The sequence below is a fragment of the Syngnathus scovelli genome, chromosome 22 (genome assembly GCF_024217435.2).
Source record: "Syngnathus scovelli strain Florida chromosome 22, RoL_Ssco_1.2, whole genome shotgun sequence".
NCBI lineage: Eukaryota > Metazoa > Chordata > Actinopteri > Syngnathiformes > Syngnathidae > Syngnathus > Syngnathus scovelli.
Genome location: NC_090868.1, coordinates 3,255,847 through 3,278,284, shown reverse-complemented (window position 1 = coordinate 3,278,284; position 22,438 = coordinate 3,255,847). Strand labels below are relative to the sequence as shown.

Below are 22,438 nucleotides of genomic sequence, written 5' to 3'. Positions count from 1 at the left end.
TAAAAGGCCTTAAAAAGTGTTCTTATTGACCACTAGGGGTCATCAGAAATTAAATAATGAATAATTTCATCTGTATGCTCATGTCAAGACAAACACTTGATTCCCTATAAAATAATCGTTTAATAAGCATTTCTAAATTATAACTCACAAAGTGAATCATAGAAGGCACAACAGATATAAGGCGTTAGATATAAAACAGATCAAAAAATTGATTATCATCACGTGATCAATTTTTTTTCAGTATCCCGAAAATAAGCATGTTCATTGTTTTAAAAAAAGTGGATAAAAAAAAACTTAAAGCCAGTTCAACTGCGGTGTGTCATTGTCACTTGACTGGTTCATAAATCCAGTTGCAGCTCCCAAAAATCATGTTTTTTCTCACTATGTTCGAAAAAATGCTGACCTTTGCACTTTCCTCAAACTGTGATATACAAAATCCATTTGATTGTCTCCCCCCCACCCCATACAAAAATATAAAATGAAAGTTTCAGTGTTTTTTTTTTTCTAAAAAAGACTTATAAGCGCAGGTCTCCGTTAACAGGACTTGTGGGAGGACATCAGCAAAGAAGAAGAAATGTCCACATTGTGCCAAGGCAATGGAATGGCTCCGTTCAACAAGGTAGGGAACTGCGTGGGGAGAAAATAGCAGATGGATAAACATCTTTGTTGATCCAAATCAAAGTGGTGTGCACGTTACCTGGAAGGTGGCGTGGCTCTGCAAATGGCCTGGGCTTAAAGGTCCCACTGGACTTAAGTTGGACCACAAGTGGATGTTGGACAGCAGCGGATTGGGGGTGAGCAGTAGACCCGACGGCGTCTACAAAGACAAAAGCACAGAAAAAAGTGTCAAGATGAAAAGGTCGTGTTGACTTTGGCATCAGGTATCGTCATTAATCTCCCTGCAATTGCTTGTAGTACTTTGTAAGACCAGCAGAGGGCGTAATTGAATGGCACTTTACTGATTTTGCGCCCCACGATAACATCCGAAGAAGAAGAAGCAGGAAGTAAGAAGGAAGCCCGCCAAGTTTGGTAAGACGTGAACGTGTCTTCGATAAATACTGTTTTCCGACCACTCTACTCGTTTTGGTATTTCTTTTCTCATATTCTTTAGATGTTTATTTTCCGAACGAGTAGTTAACTGCAACCTTTGGCGTCGTTTTGTCGAAAAATAAGCTCTCTAGTAAATCGCTAATAACCCAAACGGAATATGGCGGCTCGTGCTACACTGTGACGTCATGCCCTCACAGTGTAAGTGAGTCTTGGTTGCCAGTGAACGTTCTGGAACATATGGCATCACTTATAACCCCCCCTCCCTTCTCCCATTTCCTCCCCGACTGCGAGTTTCCTACTAGCGCATGCTTCTCCCTGCATTGAAAAATGTGTTCCACACCATTTTGTACCTGTGCCGTGAGGAAAGCTGGAGTCAATGACCCAGAGGGAAGGGCTGGACTTTTCAAGGCGATGGAGACGAGATCATTTCCTGTCACGAGCAGGGACGGGGATGAAATTTCCAGGTCTTTGGGTTTGTTGAATTTGGAGCGCTCTCGCTCCCTCTGACCCGATGACAGGTTTAAAGGTACATCGCCCTGTTCGCAATCATCAGTCACTGCATGGACGGGACTCTGTGATGAGGAAGATCGAGCTGGGGAGTTTTCAGTCACTGAAGGGAAGGAGGAATGGCCGCGGTTGGTGACGAACCGGATGACTGTGGAGCTGTCGTCATGGCGATTGTATCTGGACTCTGTTTTGATGTAACGGGGCCGTTCTAGGGTGTGACTGGCATGAAGGTAGCAGTGTTTCCCATCTTCGTCCTCAACCTCCACGCCTCTGCAGTCTTCAGTCCTCCGGCCGGCCTCCACGGCAGCCGGGTCCATCTTCAGAATGTCGGGGAATAAAACAAACTTGTACACAAACTTCTGGCCAATCACTTTCTTGATGATATTCTGCAAAAGGAGCAAGTTTGAGTTAGCGGGTGACTCAACACACATGACACCCCCCGCCACCCAATAAAAAAAGCCCACTTTGTCGTAGTAGTAGCGCAGGGCCCGGCTCAACTTGTCGTAGTTCATGTTGTTCTTGTTCTTTCGCAGGCCCCACAACTTGGCCACCTCCTCCGACTTGAGCAGCTTGAACTCGCCGTCGTCTGACGTCCAGCAGATGAGATGTTTGTGGCTTTGGTCGAGCAGCAGCTGCAGGAGGAACTGCCACAGTGTGCTGGAGCTCTCCATGACGGCAACCACTGGTAACACCACAACATCATTTGATACACTGACGCACAGCTGATGGACTTTGGAAATGTATTTTATTTACAACAACTATTACTACTCTTCAGCTATCTAAGCCAGTGACGTATAGTGACTGGAAATACAATTAAATTATTTTCCACTAGATGGCGTAAAATTCAATTAACCTGTTGCCATTCACACAGCAGTGTTGTGATGTCATTGTTTCAGTACATTTAATTTTAATATAATTTTTTTTTTTGGCCGTGCTCTCTTCCTCGTGGCTCAATAAAGATTGTGAAACACATTACAATCAATATTAGTACAGTCGAGTAAAGTCGTCCAGTTGCTGGTAGTAGCGTTTTTACGGTCATAAAAAGTAAAATGCAACAATAAATGTTCACGTCCTGTTATTATTATTAATGGTGTGCGTATTTGCCTCCCTGGTGATAAAGCCTTGCTTAACTGGCTCGTTTACCTGCCAGTCTTTGTGTTTACTCGCCTCCCGGCTTTCTGAACTTGCCTTGACTACGACCGCAATTAGTTAAGACAAGCCTTAATTACGCATTTACAACTACCGGTAGATCCAATTTGCAGCCTCGACTTTTTAACAATAGAAACGGAAACACCCTTAGCAACCGAAAGCGGTCTCAGTCCGACGAGTGGTTTAGTATTGCCGCCATAAATCATAATTAATGTCCGTTTGCGCTTTTTCCTGTTTGCGTTCTGATTTAAGCGAGGGAGGAACTGCGACTTTCTGTGAGGGCCTAAAACGAACACTTCCGGTCATTCAGGGGCGTTTTTCCCGGATTTAAAGCCATGCCTCGGAGGAAGGCCGGACTTCCTGTCACCAGAAAACAAACACACACACACATGCATACAATACAGTACTATATCGATTCATGTCAAAATGAGCTTTCTGATTTAGTCCTGTCGGAATAAAACCTTTTTCACCAGTTGAATGCCAAAAGCTCCGACAAGCTTTTGAGTCACAGGAAGTTTACTTGGCCTCATGTGATGCAGAATTAAGATCCTCCTACACACAAAGCCTCATTTTTCCTGTTGAGTCAATGCCGTTTTAGAGGTGTACTGAATACAAGTGTTTTTGTTGTTGCGACCCATTTGATTAGTCTGTAAGGTCCGGAAAAAAACAATCTGAAAGGGACTTTTAAAAGCAGTTATGCATTGCTCACTTTTTTTTCTCCTTTGCTACATGTAAAATATTAAATATTTACTTATGACTATGTCTAGGACTGAGAAAAAAATAGTGTTGCGCAATTTTAACGGACGTTTAATGTCATTTTTAACGTGCGACCCCATATTCGACCTTGCTTAAAACAACTTTTAAAGTATTTTTTTTGTGTGTTGACTCAATAGAATTAGGAATAACCCGCGCCTACCCTCGTTTACGGCACGGTTGATCCTCTTCTTTCGGCCCGTCCAGATGCGCGTAAAGTCTAAAGCGGACTGCCAGTCGTCTTGTGTTGTGGCTCCATACCGCTGTGCGCGAAAGCGGATCCGCGGCTCTGCTCTGCGCTTTGCTTACCACAGAGCAGGAAGTCGGGACGCGCAGACGGACATCGGGCGCACTTCCTGTGGCGCATTATTCCCATCTGTGTAAAGACGCGCACGCACGCACACACTCATGCGAAAGGCACGCACGAACAGGACGCCACTCAGCGAACTGACGTCATGCTTTTTGCTTCCTGCTCACCGGGATGGGTTCCTGTTACACGCGCACAACGAACACACACAGTTCGCCTTCCTGAAAAACACTAGTTGATTCACACTGTAACTGGTCTTGTTTGTAATCAAAACAAATTACCCAGACTTTAAAAAAAACATATTTCATTCAAAGGAGTTTAATTAGCTCATCAATTTTACAGTATGCATTTATTGTCGACTTTGAATTTTTTTTTTCTCCTTCAACTTGGACTTTGTCGCCCTCTTGTGGCTACAGGCAAAGGCTAACATTCTGGCAAAATTGCACTTGTTGACATCTGCACGATCTACATGACTACGAGTTGGACTCAACACTATTACTAGTGCAGAACAATAGTTTAAGTCAAGTTAAATTTCGTCCTAGTGAATCGACTTTGGCGCTATCACGGAAACAAGTAGTTATAACACAGTGATTTACTAATAACGATTAATAATTGCAGTCGTAGGTCCATTTCTACCAGTTTGGTTCGAGTTGTTTGCGCCCTCTGCTGGTTCTGATAAACACTTCAACTGAAGGTTGACTTCCGGTTTTGGCGTGAGTCGCGTTCATAATACCTCGGAAATGGGATAATGGTTTTCATATTGCGCACACATACTTGCGTATATTTGATTTCTCTTTATATAAGATGTTTACATCTTCACTCGTGCATCTATGGACGTGAGTGTAAATTATTTTCTTGTCGAAATTAGGATCGCGAATCGTGCGTCCACCCCCACCGTCTTTTGTGTCTCGATTTCGACTTTTCACTGTCGTTTGAATGCAACATCTTCCACCAGGCGAACATGGGACTGTCACCACTTCGGCAGCAAGATGAAGACCTTGCGAAGTCCAAAGAATCCACCTTGTCTTTGCCAAAACACTCCTACTGGTTCGACTTTTGGATTTTCGTCGTCTTTGACGTTGTGTTTTTCCTGATCATGTATTTTATAGTTCCCTAATATGGTAAGGGAACACTGGAAACGTTTGTGGCCTTTATAATCAGTGGGCGTTTACGGAAGTGGCGAAACATGGACGTGTTTTGCTACAAAACGCTTCATCCATGTACTAATTCAATACATTTTCACGAGGTTACATTTTATTTTAGACTACTACAAGTCATTGCTTTCTAAAATGCGTAAACTGAAAGCTGATTTTATTCAAATTTACGACTATAAAGATTATAAAAGTTGCCAAAACGTTCCATTGAACCTGTTTGGTGTTTGTATAGTTTGCCACTTATTGCTCTTTGTTGTTGTTCTTTTGCCTGACTGCACGATTTGTTTCTTTTAAGGGCGATGAGGGGACCAGAGACTAAACTGCGATTACCAGTCCTGCTCATCGTTGTGGAAATGCTAACCCAGCAATCGACTGAATCCTCACACAATTTCATACGATGTCTATAATAGTTTCTCGAATTCAAACACGAAAGATGTGCCTTTTTAAACACTTTGTGTGGCAATTGCCACTTCTGGAAGGACTGTGGAATCGGATGATGAATTCACATTTCATTTGTAATAAAGAAAATGTCTTTATTTTTCTGTTTCTACTGAAACTAAAATGTTACAATCATAGATGTTACCGATGGAAAATAAATCAGTGTTTGTGAAATGTGTTTTGAAGTAGGTGTGTTCTGTGTTTCTATGTTGCCTTTATAACTTGCTAGTCAAAAGAAACGACAAAAGTGTCCCACCCACCAGCTCTCACCCCACCTCCTGATTGGCTGGTTGATCTGTGACGTCACTTCCGGACACTCCATTAGGTACACCACCACTTTCAGGCCACTTCATTAGGGAATAATCATGGTCAAAGCTTAAATAAAAGTGAAAAGTGCCCCACCCGCCCTCACCCCCACTTTCTGATTGGCTGTTTGATCTGTGACGTCACACGGACACTCCATTAGGTACACCACCATTTTCAAGTGTACCTAATAACAGGCCACTTTATTAGGGAAATATCAGGGTCAAAGGTCACAGGTGTCAAACTCCAGTCCTCAGGGCTGCATTCCAACATGTTTTCCATGACTCCCTCGTTAAGTGCACCTGCGTGAAAAGTTGGGCTCCTGCAGCACGTAAAAATGCCCTCAACTTTTCACACAGGTGTGTTTAACGAGGGTAACTTGGAAAACATATTGGAACGCGGCCCCTGAGGACTGGAGTCCGACACCCCTGGGAAATTTGCTCAAATATGTTCATGAAAACACTTTTCTCCAAGTCTTATCAATCAAGACAGCGTGTATTTATTTGTGGTTTCCAGCTGCACTTATATTATACTTTATGTTCAACTTGTACAAGAACAAAACACAGTTACCCTAAAAAAAACATAAACATTACCTCGTTAAGTGCACCTGCGTGAAAACTTTTAGCTCCTTCAGACCATGAAAGAAGCTAAAAGTTTTCACGCAGGTGCGCTTAACGAGGGTCACTTGGAAAATATATTGGAACGCGGCCCCCGAGGACTGGAGTTCGACACCCCTGGCAAATTTGTTAAAATATGTCCATGAAAAAAATTTAATCCAAGTCTTATCATCAATCAGGACAATATGTATTTATTTGTGGTTTCCAGCTGCACTTATACTGTATGTTCATCTTGAACAAGAACAAAACACAGTCACCCTAAAAAAAAAACAAAAAAAAACATTACCTCGTTAAGTGCACCTGCGTGAAAACTTTTAGCTCTTTCAGAACGTGAAAGAAGCTAAAAGTTTTCACGCAGGTGCGCTTAACGAGGGTCACTTGGAAAACATATTGGAACGCGGCCCCGAGGACTGGAGTTTGACACCCCTGGCAAATTTGCTCAAATATGTTCATGAAAAAACTTTAATCCAAGTCTTATCATCAATCAGGACAGCGTGTATTTATATGTGGTTTCCAGCTCCACTTATATTATACTGTATGTTCAACTTGAACAAGAACAAAACACAGTCAGCATAAAAAAAAAAAAAAAGAAAAACATTCCCTCGTTAAGTGCAGGTGCGTGAAAACTTTTAGCTCCTTTTGAACGTGAAAGAAGCTAAAAGTTTTCACGCAGGTGCGCTTAACGAGGGTCACTTGGAAAACATGTTGGAACGCGGCCCCCGAGGACTGGAGTTCGACACCCCTGGTTAAATTATGTTCATGAAAAAACTTTAATCCAAGTCCTATCATCAATCAGGACAGCATGTATTTATTTGTGGTTTCCAGCTGCACTTATACTGTATGTTCATCTTGTACAAGAACAAAACACAGTCACCCTAAAAAAAAAACAAACAAAAAAAAAACATTACCTCGTTAAGTGCAGGTGCGTGAAAACTTTTAGCTCCTTTTGAACGTGAAAGAAGCTAAAAGTTTTCCCGCAGGTGCGCTTAACGAGGGTCACTTGGAAAACATGTTGGAACGCGGCCCCCGAGGACTGGAGTTCGACACCCCTGGTTAAATTATGTTCATGAAAAAACTTTAATCCAAGTCCTATCATCAATCAGGACAGCATGTATTTATTTGTGGTTTCCAGCTGCACTTATACTGTATGTTCATCTTGTACAAGAACAAAACACAGTCACCCTAAAAAAAAAACAAAAAAAAAAAAAAACATTACCTCGTTAAGTGCAGGTGCGTGAAAACTTTTAGCTCCTTTTGAACGTGAAAGAAGCTAAAAGTTTTCCCGCAGGTGCGCTTAACGAGGGTCACTTGGAAAACATGTTGGAACGCGGCCCCCGAGGACTGGAGTTCGACACCCCTGGTTAAATTATGTTCATGAAAAAACTTTAATCCAAGTCCTATCATCAATCAGGACAGCATGTATTTATTTGTGGTTTCCAGCTGCACTTATACTGTATGTTCATCTTGTACAAGAACAAAACACACTCACCCTAAAAAAAAAAAAAAACAAAAAAAAAACATTACCTCGTTAAGTGCAGGTGCGTGAAAACTTTTAGCTCCTTTTGAACGTGAAAGAAGCTAAAAGTTTTCCCGCAGGTGCGCTTAACGAGGGTCACTTGGAAAACATGTTGGAACGCGGCCCCCGAGGACTGGAGTTCGACACCCCTGGTTAAATTATGTTCATGAAAAAACTTTAATCCAAGTCCTATCATCAATCAGGACAGCATGTATTTATTTGTGGTTTCCAGCTGCACTTATACTGTATGTTCATCTTGTACAAGAACAAAACACAGTCGGCCTAAAAAAAAAAAAAAAAAACAAAAAAAAAAACATTCCCTCGTTAAGTGCAGGTGCGTGAAAACTTTTAGCTCCTTTTGAACGTGAAAGAAGCTAAAAGTTTTCCCGCAGGTGCGCTTAACGAGGGTCACTTGGAAAACATGTTGGAACGCGGCCCCTCGAGGACTGGAGGTCCACACCCCTGGTTTAAGTGAAAAGTGCCACACCCGCCCTCACCCCCACCTGCTGATTGGCTGGTTCATCTGTGACGTCACTTGGACACTTCATTAGGTACACCTAATAACAGGCCACTTCATTAGGGAATAATCAGGGTCAAAGGTTAACCGTAAGTGAAAAGTGCCCCACCCGCCCTCACCCCCACCTGCTGATTGGCTGGTTGATCTGTGACGTCACTTGGACACTCCATTAGGTACACCTAATAACAGGCCACTTCATTAGGGAATAATCAGGGTCAAAGGTTAACTGAAAGTGACAAGTGCCCCACCCACCCTCACCCCCACCTCCTGATTGGCTGGTTGAGCTATGACGTCACTCGGACACTCCATTAGGTACACCCCCATTTACATGTGTACCTAATCACAGGCCACTTCATTATGGAAAAGTCATGGCCAAAGCTTAACTGAAATTGAAAAGTGCCTCACCTCCTGATTGGCTGCCACATTTGTGACGTCACCTAGGGACACTTCATTAGGTACACTACCGTTGTGAGGTGCAGCTCATGACAGGCCATCATTAGGGAAAATTACAGTGAAATCTCCCTTCTCCACAACACGCATGGACACATCACAGGTGTACCCAAGTGTTTGAGTGATGAAATGTGAAGAGATCTGTATTTTTATTTCCATGGACAGCAACTTAATAAAGCTAAACTTCCCCAATCACAAGACAACACTTTGGTATTAACGTGGTCAGACACTTTTAATTTGTTTGAACAATGAATCATAGAACCAGATCGCCGTCAAGTGATTTTTAAGTACACCAAGAGGCCCGGGGCTGCTTGAAACCAGCACCTGTCCTCTTTTTTTTTTCCTCAATTCTGCAGCTTGGAGATCAAATAAAATTAACATTGAAAGAAAAAAAAAACAAAAAGAAAACCAAAAGTACAGCATCACTCCTTCCAGATGTCATTCATATCCTGTGTGCTTTGCGGAGAGAGAGAGAGACAGAGAGAAACAGACTACCATAGTATTTAAGATTGTTTGTAAAATGACCTGTAAATGTAGATTAGCAATTGTATATTAGGTAGATAACGTTTGGTTGGTTGGGGGAAAAAAAAATGGTTAACATCAATACAATCAGAAGGTCTGAGCTCACAAGTGAAGTCGCTCACACATGCACTAAATAAAATTAAAATGAATTCAATTGAAGCAAAATGACACCAAATGACTAGCTTGATTTCATCTCATAAAATAGGTTGGATTTAAATTAAAAAGGACTAATTGACATTATTGCACATGAGCTAAAGACAGTAATACTCTTGCAGCTCTGTTCGCTGACCCTCCTCATCATCCTACGTGACACATTCAGACACCTGGTGAAGAAGGTTCTTTAAACGGCAACCAAAGGGGGGTGGGGGGGGGAACCCCAATTTAAGAAAAGAAAAAAAAATCCTGGAAGTGTGAAACCAAAATGCAATTGTGTGGAAAATTTCATTCTGCAAGAGCTCAAGGTGAAACACTGATATTGTGCTAGAACAGACAGGAAATGGCTGAACAAGTGCTTTGTCAAAAACACACACAGAAAAAAAAAAAAACAGGCTTATTGTAATTGAGGCGCATTTAAGAAGAAAAAAAAAATAAACAGAAAAACGTAGCCTGTGCTATCCTGACATGGTGCAGCAATGTCAAAGCCTAACTGCCAGGTTCAACCTGTAAGAGAGAAATCGTTCTGGACATAAAAAAATAATGATGGTGATTCATGATGCTGTTTTTACCCTCCTCCAAATTGCTGCTACATTAAAACCGCACGTATTCATGTGCAACATGGGGAGGGGGGGGGGGGGAAGGATTTGACGATCTACATACTGTTCTGTTTTTGTCCTCCTTTTTCTGTAATATATATATATATATATTTATATATATATATATAGATTTTTTTTTTTTGTACATGTTCCGCCGCCTCTGGTTACTGGTATCGATTGGCAGTGTCCAGGTCCAATAACATGGCAGAGTGATTCAGTAAAAACACTGGAGTCGCACTGAGGTTTATTTTGAAAGGAGTCACTCTGGAGGAGGCTTACAGCTGGTCGTTGGCATCCCCGCCGCTCCCGCGTCTGGGCTCACACTGGCCCGTTGACGGCCACTTCTTGGGGCGCTGGCGGTTCCTCTCTGAGGTGCACAGGGATGCCACACTTTAGAACATGACACCACTACACCCATCTCCGGGAAGTTGTGCAAATTATATTAGAAAATTTCACTTTAATTTAAGACACAATTAGGCCAATATTCGCTTTTTAATTTTTTTGACCGGCTTTTTTTTTGTTGGATTACAACACATGCAAACCCAAGCCCATACCTTCTTGCCCAAAAATGTCTTCTCTCTGTTGTCAAGTTGAGCAAATAAGCAAAGCGTTAAAGCAGAGAGAACCAACACGCTTTAATATGATGCATCTTACATCTTACTCATTAAATCACCCGATGCACGAGAATCACCGGGTATTAATATAAGTATTAGCTAAAACACTAGCTTAGCATAACATGCTAAGAAGTGAGCAGCAACCCGCTACGTTGACTTAAGAAAAATCATACTGACAAAAACCGGTACAAAATCGATTTCTATGGAAGGTGGTAAGGCAGACAACTTTCAGGGTTGCCGTAGTTTTGACATCCCTGTGACTTGAGTCCGAGTGGGCATTGGCGGAGTGACAACTTACTTCCTGTCAGTCTGTGCGGTTACGGGTGATTCCTCGGGAGGCTGCTGCTGCTGCTGCGAGGCATCTGGAGGATCTGACAGTGAGAGTTTCTCCAGGGACACAGGACTCTCCTCGCTGCGCACACACAAGCCGGTTTGAGCTTCACAGTTCATTCGTCAAACTCCCTTATTAGTCACCCATTTTGCCTCGGAGCTGCTGGTAGGAGCATCAGTACTGGTGGAAAAGTCCTCCGTCAACATGCAAACTTGTATTTAGGCTCAAGTTGCAGAGAAGTGCCCAGTAATTTGCACTCGCGACTTTCACCTATATTTAACTCGGCGTGGTACTTTTTGCTTCAATTATAGTTTTCTTATACATAACAAGCAGAAGGGGGATTTTGAACCTTGTGACGTCTGCTGTCTTGCCGCCGCCGGCAGCTGCTTTGGAGACGATAGTTGCTGCCGAGTCGAGTTCCTCGCCGTCGGAGCCTGCGGGCGAGCCGCTGTCCGAGGCGGCGGGAGGAGCCTCCGACACGTCCCCCGAAGGCCCCATGCGGGGCGAGGCGACGGCGTCTGCTAGCGCGCGAAAAGGAAAGCAAGTGAGATGGGCGGAGCAAAATGGCGCAATCTGGTCCGACCAGATGAACTCACCGCGCTTCTCGTGGTTTTGTTTGGCTTGTTTGTCCGCGTCGCTGCCTCCAGTATCTACGGGGGAGCTGCACCTGACTGTGCTAGAAGGTAAGAAACGACACTTGAGCGCTAGCACTGGAAGAGTATTCATTCATTGACAATGCAAGCTAACCTTGAGAACGGCTGGAACGCCGTGAAATTGGCCCAGCCCGTTTCCTGGGTCTCGTTTCCAGCACCGGCGGGAAGCGCATCCCAGCCAGATGGAGTCTGGGATGCCGTGCTCCCGTCAGAGTCCCTGAAATTTGCTGTCCAGCCTGGCCCTGGAGACAGACATTCATAGTATTTCATCAAAATAAAAATTGGTTTCAAAAAAGGATGGGAAAATAATCTGCAAGACAATTATTTTGAAAGGTAAGAGACTTTGAAATATTTCATTTCATTCCAACACCTGGCAACTGTTGTAGCTGGCAAAAAGAGGCTACTTGAAGAAAACAAATGTGATGTCGGATCTTAATCTTGACCCCCTACCTGTGTCTGATGTGTTCTGCTCAAACTCTTCCTCCTCGTCGGATTCGGAGCCGCAGTCTGGGTCCTGTCCGCCATTTTCCAAGCTACTCCGGGAGCTTCCTTCTGATGTTTGGGACACCCCGAACCTGGGAAAGAGGCCCCACGATGACCTTTAAACCGTAGTAGTTGCATTCAATTATTGGCGCAAAGAACACTATTTACCTTGTTCTGGATTTAGCTTGCGTTGCATAGTTGATCTCCTTTTCCTCCCAAATGTCCTCTTCCTCATCGGCATCATCGAACTGATGTATCCTCTCTTTACAGCAGGCCTCGAAAGCAGCTGCGTTGGCCTGTGTTGCGAGTCGACACGAGAATAAACCGCACAGGCATTTGCATGTCCGCATGCCATAAACTAAAGGCAAAGGTCATGGCGGAAAGAAAGATTTTAGCATAATCCCGACTGACAAATTTTATTTGCAAAATAACCTCAGATGGAAATTGCACAAGGATTTTTTTTCTCCTTACTTTTTTTTTTAGCTTACTTGAGAGAACTTGTTGAATACTTACACTGTTATCATCAGAATCTAAATTGAAGTTTATTTCAGCAATTCGGTCAAATGTGGCGCTGGAGGAGAAAAAAAAAAAAAGTTACAGTACAACGAGAGCTAACAGTAAGACTTGACTGTCGCAACTCACTTGATATTTTCGTCGTGTTCGCTGAACTCCTCGTCGTTGAAGCCAAACTGGTCCACGAAGTTGGCGGTCATCTGCTGGATCTGATAGTCAGAGAAAGCCTGGGAATGTCAGAGGGACACCTTTTAGGGTGACGCCACTGCGCTGAGTGTCGCTGCCTTTTTTTTTTTCTTCAAGAGCGTGCGACCCTACCTGTTGGAGGGACAGGTCGTTCGGGAAGGGGCTCTCCATGTCGTCGTCCTCGCTGGACGAGTGCATGTTGTGCGTGCTCACCTGTAGAACACACGGCACATGAAAATAACACCAAACTATTGGACAGCGATCGAGGCGAATGAACAATTCACGAAAAACAAATCAAAATCGTGCTACTGTAGTAGTGGTAATCTTTTCTCTGGTGGTGAACGTCTTCTCACCAGCTCTACTGTGTTTCTTCTGTTGGTTTCTCTCAGCGTTTCGTCCACAAAACTCTCCCAGCGACCTCTGCAGTCTTCGGGCAGCTCTGAATTGTTCAAAAAGAAAACTTAAGTTCATAATGACTGAGCGCTTGTTTCAAATGTTCCATTTACCTTTGATGAGGTCAGCAATCTGGGCCTGTACTGGCCCCTTCTCGAGGTTCTGGACCACCATGTTGGAAATTCTGGTCAGGTGACCCATGTTGCCTCTCCTGGTGCCACCCTCGGACCTGTGGAAGTCACAGCCACATTATTTCACCTGGAGATTTAATAAATGACTCGACTGAGCAGATTTATTTCAAAAAATAAACACACTCACTGTATTTTATCGTTCTCCTCCCAGGCATCAAGGATCTTTTGTACCAATCGACACTTCTGGAAAAGCTGCACATTTGACCCCAATAAATAAATAAAAAGTGAAATGGAGCACATTGTTTGTCGATTCTTCTACGGGGTGGAAGTCATTTTCTCACAGCTATGTATAAAAAAGGTTTTCGTACTTTTCAAAAACAAATCAGCAGCTCCACATCTGACCAACAACAACAACCGCTGAGCTGCACTTACATGTGCCACCAGGGTATTGTGGAGGGAGGTCTGTGGGTCACTGGTCCCGCCCGACTCCACCGCCTCGACTTGAGTTTCGGCGGCCGATGCCGCCTGCTGCCCGTTGTGGTTCTGGAGGCCCGGGTTGGGCCGCTCCTCGGAGGAAGGGTGGTTCAGGATGGCCGCCACACAGAGCTCCACTTGGAAGTGCAAAAAGTTATTCCACGAGTATTTGAAGAACAGATCCTGCGCAGCGGGACAAACACCAGACTTAGTATCAGCGTCGAGCTCGGGGTTTCGAATTGAGGTGGGGCCTACCAGTAGTAGGTCCATGGTGCCGAGGTCGCATAGCTCCTGGCAGATACTGGGGGAGGTGGTCTGCAGGAGGGCAGCCACCAGTCGGGCCACGTGAAGGCGGGCGTTCCCCAGTGGCTGATCTAGAACGCCAACGGTGGTCAGTATTGCACCTTTCTGCAGACGGAAGAAGAAGAGAGAGCTCAAAGCCCTTTCGTGGACGCTGGAGTGAAGTTCATCAAGTGCTTGGCAAAGTCAATTTGCAGCTTTGTGTGCGGTACCTTTGGGGGATCCAGAAGAAGCTGCTGGAAATCTTTTAAATGGGGCTCAATGGCATTTAAAATACTGCTGTTGACAGTGTAAGACCTTTCATAACCCTGAGAATACAGATCCATCAGCCCTTCCAACCTGGGGAGAAGAAGAGATGATCACATACCACAAACTCTATGTCTGTCTACACTGACACAATAACAAATTCCGAGTCTTCAAACCAATGAAGAGAAATCGGGTAACCTGGTGATCTCTGGCGATTCGGTTGTTTTAAAAATCTGAGCGAGTGCTGGCTTTATTCGCATACTCACCCAGACCTCCTGGTCTCCAGTAAGGTAAGTAGCACTTGAGTTCCGTTAACAATGGAAGCCTCGTTCCTCTCGCCCTCAAACATGTTCTTGAGGAGTCCTGCTACAGTTTCTTGTCTGGAAGAAGCCATTTTGTTGACTGAGCAAAACTGAGGCGCTGCTAATGATTCAGTTCATCTCGAGACGGAGCGACTTACGACTCGAGCACAGCCAATAGTGGGTCGGCCTCCATGTTCTCCTGCATCTGATTGGCCTGGTCTCGGCTAAGGCGAATTATGTCACAAAGTGTTTGGGACGCGTTTGATTGTCTCTGACAAATTAGAAAGGAAAACAGGCGTTCAAAAAAATGCACGCTTGGGAGGAAGAATCTAAATTCACCCCGGAGACTTACCTCCTCATCTTTACCAGTATGGATAAGCTCTATGAGTCTTTGAACGAGCTTCTCTTCATTCAGCCACTTGAGGAACATAAAAACATGTTGGTTATTTAAGGATGCGCTGCTTTACCTGCTAAATTGCAGATCATAGTTAACAATGAGGTGTTTTTTTTTTTTTTTTTTTACAGTCTACAGGTAAGTCAGAGTTTTGAATTGGAGAGCTTACATGAAGGACCTCCTGCCTCAAAGGGGCAGGCTCCACACAACTGATGAGGCGAAGCAGCAGGTCCATCATAGCAGACGCATCTATGTGTTTCAGCACCAGAGCGATGAAGCCTTCCTTCTTCTTGAGAAAGGCGATCACCTGAGAGACAGACAAATGCCACAAGGTGAGCATCCGTGCCGTTTGGCCGCACGAGGCCCAATGCAGCTCTACCTCTTCGGTTTTCCGGGCAATGAGATTGCCGATGGTTTTGCTGAAGAAGCTGGCGAGCAGCGGGTTGAGGGGCGGGTCCTGCTCCAGGAAGTGGTAGAGCATCTCCAGGAGAGATTCTTCTCCGCCCAGCTTATCGTTTATGATAGACACGTCTGAGGTCAGGAGCTCGCACGCAATGTTGGGAAGCCTTTGAGGAAGAAGAGGCAATTTAAGCCAACATTTTTTTTTAAAATAGGGATAGCTAGTTTATCTAGTAGCACATCAGGTTACACATCACGCACTTAAATCGGCTCCTCTCTTCCAAGTCGGCGGGTGGCTCTTTGGTGATGAGGCCGACCAGCTCCTGCATGCAGTGGTCCTGGGAGAGGAAGAGCAGCAGGCGACGGTTCTGGGCCTTGCACTCCTGCAGCACATCGTCTTCCTCCATCAGCTCGCGCAGCGTCACGTCCTCCCGGTCCAGCAGCTGGTCGATGTGGGAGGTGGTGTGCAGGTCAAACTTCCAAAACATGGTGGCCGCCGGGGTGGGGAACACAGCCCTAAAGGGGGGGGGGGGGGGGGGGGGGGGGGGGGGGGGGGAGGGAGTAACATGTTACATACAAGTGCATCACCAGACGGCCCCCCCTAAAAAAAACAACTCAATGCCAAAACCTCTTTACATACGTTACACAGTTCATTTTTTATCACCCATCTGTGAAAAGCATTTTGGTTCTGCCACGTGAGGCGATCTCGAAGGGGCGACGGTAGTACGTACCAGTGAATGAAATGTGGATATCTTTAATCAGACCTCTCCCGCGGGCAGGCAGGCATTTGTGTTTGTGCAGAAGACAGAAAGCGTGGGGGGGCCTGGCATTTATCAGCATGGGTCTCCTTTTAAAATGCAGGCCTGTTTAGGAGATGGAACGCTGGGAGGCTCACCATAACCTGCAAAAGAGGGAAAAAAAATAAAATTTTAATATAAATGTAAATAAATTAGGAGCCAATTGGGTTGTTTCACAATGTTTACATCAATGGGCAAGGATGAAGAGGTTTAAACATCCCTCCATATTTTTAGCTTGAGAACCAAGACGGAGTTGTACTACTCGTTTCCGAGCGCGCCTAAAAACAAAAGGCTGGTTACTATTTTCGTACCGCTAATTTTGTTTAATTACCTTTACTGGGTTCTGCGTACAGCGAAATGAGGTGTTGGAAACAAATGAGGCCTGTTAGTGTAAGGCGCACTCTGCTCACGACTCGGGAGCAACATGACTGATTTTAGCCAAACATCTCACGAGCGACAGGCGCTTTTAAACGGCTGGAATCTAACGCTATGGTGCTTGACAAAGGCCTGTATAATTATACAACTTTTCAGAGAGTGCGCGTTTGTTTTCCTCGAGTGGTTACTATGGAGGCAAACAGACTCGGCCCGATGCAAGCGCGGAGCCAAAATTCAGGAGCTGTGGGGATGAGCGTGCGACCCAACTGTTGATTGGAGAAGGTGAAACTGAACTGAGGGCAAATCAAAGGTCCTCCTTTTTTTTTTCCTGGCCCTTTATTTTCCCCTCCCCTGCACATGCAACAGCAGCGGCGTCCATCTGGCATACATTTACAGAGTACACAAGCGCAATAATAACCTCGCGAGTGCTCCTCGTGGATGGCGAGCTGGGACGGCGGGAGCTTGACTTTTACATCCAAAATAGAACCCGCGGGAGGCGACTGCAGCGACAACAATCGGCGAAACGCACGGGGCGGTTGAGGGAAAAGAGGAAGCGTCAAAAAGATGCGCGTTGTTGTGGACAAACAACAAAGTGGAAATGGACAAGATGAAAAGAAACCAAGGAAATGGTATTGCGGAAGATTACAGAAGCCCGAAAAGTTACGTATGAAGAGTCTAACATTGCGTATGAGGAGCGTGTCCGGATTTGTCCACCTAAGCTGATGTCAATATTCCCACAGAAACAAAAAAGCAAAAGTGTGAGAACGCAATGAAGATTTGCATCATCAGCAGTCTCGTTTATGCTCACAACACGAGACTTTGTTGTAAAAATATGACCTTACACTTGTAAATTGTCATTTTCTCCCTTTGAGTATATCTATTTTTTTATCATCAGTCTGAACAAAAAAATAAAGCTGCTTTTTAAGCTTAGCCACAAGTGTCACTGCCAGCCGAATTGGGGGGGGGTCAGATTTCTGTTTACTTGGACCATAATGGAAGCGTTAAGAGGTTGACTGGTTGTTCTGCGTCTTTTCATGTATGAGAATCTTATTCCCATCCATAAATGACCTCAAATATGCGAGTTGCTTGAGTTAAAAGATGTTTAACCAATTTATACTTGATTTTTAAAACAGCACTATGTACAAATTTGGATTATTTGAGCACTACCACACACTGAGGAGCACCTCTAGTAATTGATTTAACATTATTTGCCTTGTGAACATTTATTTAGAATAACACTTTGACCTTTATGGTGTCTTGTTACATATGACTAGCCTGACAGTCTAGCTGCCCAAAACAATATTAATAAAGTAATAATATACTTTGTAGGTCATGGTAATCTACAATTATTTTATCAAGGAAACCGTACAATTCCTTTTTGTGTTATTTGTTTTTTTTTTTTAACGACTTGGTCAATTATGCTATTAAGCTAACGATATAGTTTTACTGTCTTACACTAAATTAAAATAAATGTGGCCGCTGGGTGTTGAGAGCTAAAACAATTGATTAATCCTGGTAAATTGCCAGTTGAAAGAATTACAACGAATGACAAAAGCACATTTGTAATGTTGTTGAGAGAGACGGGGTCGGATTTCTTGTTTACTTGAACCCTAACGGTAGCATACGGAACATTGTGAGAGTCTAAATTTTGAATTTTACCGTACACAGAGTTTAATATTCCCTCACATAAAAGACGTAGAAGGAGATCGAGGTACGAGTTCACGAGAATTGATCGTTAACACCACATGGCTCGGCAGCGGCTGGCCTCCATCGACTTCGAACGGCCTTAATTTTACAACATAACGCTGGGTAGAAGAGCTTACGTTTAAGAAAAAGGAGAGCAAAGAGGGCAAAAAAAAAATAACAGGGCGTTCTTTGAACTGACACCTAACACACAATGGCGCCGAGGTTACGTTCGTTGCCCTTAAGGGGTCACCCAAACGGAACACAATTCGGCTAAGTTAGTCGGTCGGTTGGGTGTGCTAAGGCTAGCTTGCGAATAGCAACTTACTCGAGCAAGTTAGCCAGCTTTAGCTTTAGTTCCTCCTTTTACGTTGAGCTTAGCACAGAAGCTAACTAGCAGCTACGATTAACATGAAGCGGAGTTACCCCCCCCCCCCCCCCAAAACTTTAAGTTAAACTTTGTGGCCGAGTTGAGTACAGTAATCACATTATATCCGCCCACGAGAAACTTACCTTTGAATATCCCCCAGTGCGTTTCCTCTTCTTTGCGATAGACCGTTACAGCACTTTTTTTTCCCCCCAGCCCGATCCCTTAGTCACTAGCTTCCCCCCCAGCTCACAATTAGCCGCGTTAGCTTCACTGCATGAGCCTCATCTAGTGATTTGTTTTGAAGAACAGCCTGGGTCAGCCTTCGCCAGTTCGAACAAGCAAGCAGGAGGCTGTCTGTTAGCTTCAAGTTAGCCCCCGACGTTAAGTCCAAAGCGTGGCTTTAAAATTCACCCCGAGAGGCAAATACTGGGCCGCGGGCGGCTTGTTGGGCATCGATGGCCCCGATATCTGTTCTTTCGGACGGAGCGCGTTTGATTCGAACGAAATTCAAACGCGGAGCTAAGTTTAGCATGCAAAGCAGGAAAAACTCAGTCATATTTTTTCGAATCAAAATGGCGACGCTGGGTGGCGGGGACGCGCAGCACCAGCGTCGCGCGGGAGCGTGCATTTTAGATAGTGCGCGGAAATCAGATTAAAATCTATTAAAATCGACCAGAACAAATGAATCATTTTCTAGTCAATATATGATACATTAATGTAATACAAATTTAAAATCAGCAAGTGTTTTTTTTATTCCGCCAATTTCCGTCATTTTACTCCTTCCACATTTCCATTCCTCCCCATTCCAACTTAAATATTTTTAAAAATTGAGTGAGAAAATCACAATAAAAACAGGTTAAATACGATTCATGAAATTATCCTAAGTAGTTTACAACAGTTTATTTTTAAAGTCAATACTCATTCCTTCCCCTCTCGGCAAATTTACACGAATGTACTGCATTTATCCAGCCAACTTGATTACTCGCGGATTTTGTTTACCCAAAATTATGATTCTTTAAACGTAAAAACGTTTATTATGAGTCATGATTATGCCTCCTTCCATCCTCCCACTTCTCTCTCTTCAATCCCACAATGCACTGCGCCGACTCACTCGGATCATGGACCAAAGCGGTAAGTGTTATTTCGTCACCCCCCACCCCCTCCTCAATAACATACTATTGTAATTTTTTTGTTATTTTTTTAAAACTAATCTTAAACTGAAGCAACATGAAGTCCAGAGCATGATCGAAAGTGCCGGATCGCGTTGTTAGCGTTCTGAGATCAACGTTCCATTTAGCATGGGCCAAGTTAGCGTCAACTAGCCACTGAGCCCTCCCACTAGTCGATAAAAGTTGACAAACCTCCAAGTGCTAAAACATCTGTTAGGGGCTATAATGGTAATGATGGGTATTTAGATTAAAACTAAATCCATATTCAAAGTGTAGAGCTGCTACGTTATGTTTTAGTGACAGTGCTAAGCCTATAGGAATGCTAACGTAGTTAGCATCGATGCTGCAAGCGCTAACAGGATGAATTTGACGTCATCGGGATCGTTTTTTGTTTTCATAAGTTATGACAGGCTTCTCAAGCACTGTCTACGTAATGCTAAAAATTGAAAGGCGTGAATTCTGAGATGGTTATTCAGTACTTTTAAAATGTTTTTTTCCCAATGATGATATTCAGTTTGTATCCCTGCGGCTTGCAGAACATACTTTAGGTCAAAGGTTTCCTCATTGTGACCCCCTTTTGACAGACAACGATCTCCAAGGAAGCGATGGCTCAGGGAGTCTGGGCGGACCGGATGTCCGCAGGCGCATCCCCATCAAGCTCATCTCAAAGCAGCCCCTGAGGGTTAAACCTCCGCCCCGTACCCAGAGGCCTGGCAACAGGCTGCCGTTAAAAAACGAAAGTGCGGAAAAAGACGGTACGTGCTTATTCGACCGCCACCAAGCACCTCACTTCTGTTTGCTTATATTTTTCTGTTTGTGACCATAGATAACTTTGGCTTCAAGCAAGACAAGTTTGACTTTGGTGGTAAAGCAGGAGATGTGTTTGCTGCCCAGAGGAGATACCCACAGCCACTGTTTTGGGACTATAAGGTATATTCCAACTTCAAATTCTTAGTTTTGTGTGTATTCTCACTTCTTGTTCCTCTGGCAACAGTTGAATCTAATTGGCGAAAGGGATGAGGTCCCGATTCACTTCTGTGATAAATGCGGGCTGCCTATCCAGCTGTATGGACGTATGGTACGTGGCAAACATTTTGCAGAACAAAAAGCAATAAAAATAAGCAACTTTGACCATCATCACTCCTACCAGATTCCCTGCAAACATGTCTTCTGCTATGAATGTGCTTTGCTCCATGAGAAGAAAGGAGAGAAGCTGTGCCCTGGGTGAGATTCAGTTTGTTACGCACAATTTAAAAGTGTCTGCAAGCTTTTTGTTAGAATGAATTCCATGTTTTAAAATATTGGTTTCGAATAACATGGCTGCATGTTATGTGTTCAGTCTGACCATGTACAGCTGCACAGACCCAGTTCAGCGTATTGAGCAGTGCCAACGCGGCTCGCTGTACATGTGCAGCGTGGTGTCGGGCTGCAAGCGCACCTACCTGTCCCAGCGGGATCTCCAGGCCCACGTCAACCACCGTCACTTGAGGTCGGCGAAGTCATCAAGCCGCCAGGAGCCCATACACCTGCCCCCGGCGTCCGATGTCCCCGAGCGCTTCCGCGTGCCCCCGCCCCACCTGACCAAGAACCATGTGCACATGGCCAACCCACACCCGCACGGTGGCCACGACCCGTACGGGCAGCCGCCGCCCCCCGTACCCCACGACGGGCCCCCTGAGACGTATCGTATCGCCACGGTGACCACGCGCAAACACAGCAACCTCATCACCGTGCCCATCCAGGATGACTCGTCATCGGGGCCGGGCCAGCCGCCACCGCACCACCGCCCCGGGGACTATCCGGGTCAGCCGCCCGTGGTGCCGCATGCCCACCACATGATGGGGCCGCCGCCACCACCGCAGCAGCACTTTGGGCCGCCGCCCCCGCCCATCAATCACCCCATGCAGCACCCTCCCCAAGGTGGCGGGACACCCCACATGGTGTACAACCAGGCCCCGCCGCCACCCATGTCCGGAGCCCCCCCTCCTATCACCCCACCGCCAGGTCACATCATGGGCCAAATGCCACCCTACATGAACCACCCACCCCCGGGACCTCCACCCCAGCACAGCGGACCCCCAGTAAACGCGCCCCCGCCTCATCACTATAACCCCAACTCCATGCCGCAGTTCCCCGAAGACCAGGGAACCCTCAGCCCGCCATTCAACCAACCAGGAGGTCTCAGCCCTGGAATGTGGCCCGCTCCCAGGGGGCCTCCCCCTCCACGGATGCAGGGGCCTCCACCTGGGCCCGGGCCCCACCACCCAGACCAGGGCCGCTATCGACCTTATTATCAGTAAACTGCCATCTCAATGACTGGACTGTAGGCTTGGAATATTTCCATGGGAATTTAATTTTAGAAATATTCCAAATTGGAGACTTTCCAATATCCTATCCAAGCATAAATAAACACATTTTACCATAAGCAGACATCCATGTAAAATAGATGGATCGCCTTGCCCACATGCAAGTATGTCAAAATCAAGCTTGCTTAAAGCCACCATTCAATAATTTAGTTTCATTAATTCCCATGGAAATATTCCAACTTAAAAATTTTGCAACCCTACCGGGCTGTACCACTTGTATGAAA

The 22,438-nt window shown here is 44.9% G+C and overlaps 3 protein-coding genes and 1 long non-coding RNA gene across 7 annotated transcripts; 2 read left to right on the top strand and 2 right to left on the bottom strand.

Moving 5' to 3' along the window:
* Positions 1–100: 100 nt before the first annotated feature.
* elk3 (ETS transcription factor ELK3) lies at positions 101–3,791 on the bottom strand. Its single transcript, XM_049761053.2, has 5 exons — positions 3,623–3,791; positions 2,022–2,239; positions 1,401–1,943; positions 698–817; positions 101–627 (listed from the first exon to the last, which is right to left on the bottom strand). The coding sequence occupies exons 2-5, from the start codon at positions 2,226–2,228 to the stop codon at positions 535–537; spliced, it is 963 nt and encodes a 320-aa protein (XP_049617010.1). The 5' UTR covers positions 2,229–2,239; positions 3,623–3,791; the 3' UTR covers positions 101–534.
* A 132-nt stretch (positions 3,792–3,923) lies between these two features.
* Positions 3,924–5,371, top strand: LOC125992233 (uncharacterized). The gene is made up of 2 exons (XR_007489563.2): positions 3,924–4,887; positions 5,216–5,371. It is a non-coding gene; the product is annotated as an uncharacterized lncRNA (long non-coding RNA).
* A 3,596-nt stretch (positions 5,372–8,967) lies between these two features.
* ppp6r2a (protein phosphatase 6, regulatory subunit 2a) lies at positions 8,968–19,276 on the bottom strand. 3 transcript variants are annotated; one of them, XM_049761152.2, is made up of 24 exons: positions 18,823–19,276; positions 16,186–16,355; positions 15,716–15,970; positions 15,435–15,621; positions 15,225–15,362; positions 15,014–15,079; positions 14,820–14,932; positions 14,626–14,739; positions 14,326–14,452; positions 14,069–14,221; positions 13,772–13,996; positions 13,527–13,591; positions 13,322–13,437; positions 13,169–13,254; positions 12,948–13,028; positions 12,759–12,856; positions 12,630–12,687; positions 12,285–12,412; positions 12,084–12,208; positions 11,728–11,875; positions 11,577–11,656; positions 11,330–11,501; positions 10,948–11,061; positions 8,968–10,402 (listed from the first exon to the last, which is right to left on the bottom strand). In XM_049761152.2, the coding sequence occupies exons 3-24, from the start codon at positions 15,940–15,942 to the stop codon at positions 10,354–10,356; spliced, it is 2,670 nt and encodes an 889-aa protein (XP_049617109.1). In that variant the 5' UTR covers positions 15,943–15,970; positions 16,186–16,355; positions 18,823–19,276; the 3' UTR covers positions 8,968–10,353. The 3 variants fall into 3 exon arrangements, with proteins under 3 accessions (XP_049617109.1, XP_049617110.1, XP_068505684.1); XM_049761153.1 differs by having other exon boundaries at positions 12,759–12,838; XM_068649583.1 differs by having other exon boundaries at positions 11,330–11,498; positions 18,823–19,275.
* A 375-nt stretch (positions 19,277–19,651) lies between these two features.
* Positions 19,652–22,422, top strand: cbll1 (Cbl proto-oncogene-like 1, E3 ubiquitin protein ligase). Of its 2 annotated transcripts, none has more exons than XM_049761162.2 (6): positions 19,652–19,810; positions 20,433–20,603; positions 20,675–20,778; positions 20,843–20,926; positions 20,999–21,072; positions 21,188–22,422. In XM_049761162.2, exons 1-6 carry the CDS (start codon positions 19,723–19,725, stop codon positions 22,146–22,148), a joined length of 1,482 nt encoding a protein of 493 aa, XP_049617119.1. In that variant the 5' UTR covers positions 19,652–19,722; the 3' UTR covers positions 22,149–22,422. The 2 variants fall into 2 exon arrangements, with proteins under 2 accessions (XP_049617119.1, XP_049617118.1); XM_049761161.2 differs by having other exon boundaries at positions 19,744–19,810; positions 20,385–20,603.
* The last annotated feature ends 16 nt before the right edge of the window (positions 22,423–22,438 follow it).

Excerpts from the sequence above, each read along its gene's own strand:
- elk3 (XM_049761053.2), bottom strand. The coding sequence starts at position 2,228 with ATGGAGAGCTCCAGCACACTGTGGCAGTTCCTCCTGCAGCTGCTGCTC. Across the intron at positions 818-1,400 it reads CAGCTTTCCTCACGGCACAG|ACGCCGTCGGGTCTACTGCT; the intron begins GTACAAAATGGT and ends TTGTCTTTGTAG. Across the intron at positions 628-697 it reads AGAGCCACGCCACCTTCCAG|TTCCCTACCTTGTTGAACGG; the intron begins GTAACGTGCACA and ends CTCCCCACGCAG.
- ppp6r2a (XM_049761152.2), bottom strand. The coding sequence starts at position 15,942 with ATGTTTTGGAAGTTTGACCTGCACACCACCTCCCACATCGACCAGCTG. Across the intron at positions 14,453-14,625 it reads CTGGAGACCAGGAGGTCTGG|GTTGGAAGGGCTGATGGATC; the intron begins GTGAGTATGCGA and ends TCTTCTCCCCAG. Across the intron at positions 11,062-11,329 it reads AAGACAGCAGACGTCACAAG|CGAGGAGAGTCCTGTGTCCC; the intron begins GTTCAAAATCCC and ends GTGTGTGCGCAG.
- cbll1 (XM_049761162.2), top strand. The coding sequence starts at position 19,723 with ATGATTATGCCTCCTTCCATCCTCCCACTTCTCTCTCTTCAATCCCAC. Across the intron at positions 19,811-20,432 it reads TCGGATCATGGACCAAAGCG|ACAACGATCTCCAAGGAAGC; the intron begins GTAAGTGTTATT and ends CCCTTTTGACAG. Across the intron at positions 21,073-21,187 it reads GGAGAGAAGCTGTGCCCTGG|TCTGACCATGTACAGCTGCA; the intron begins GTGAGATTCAGT and ends TTATGTGTTCAG.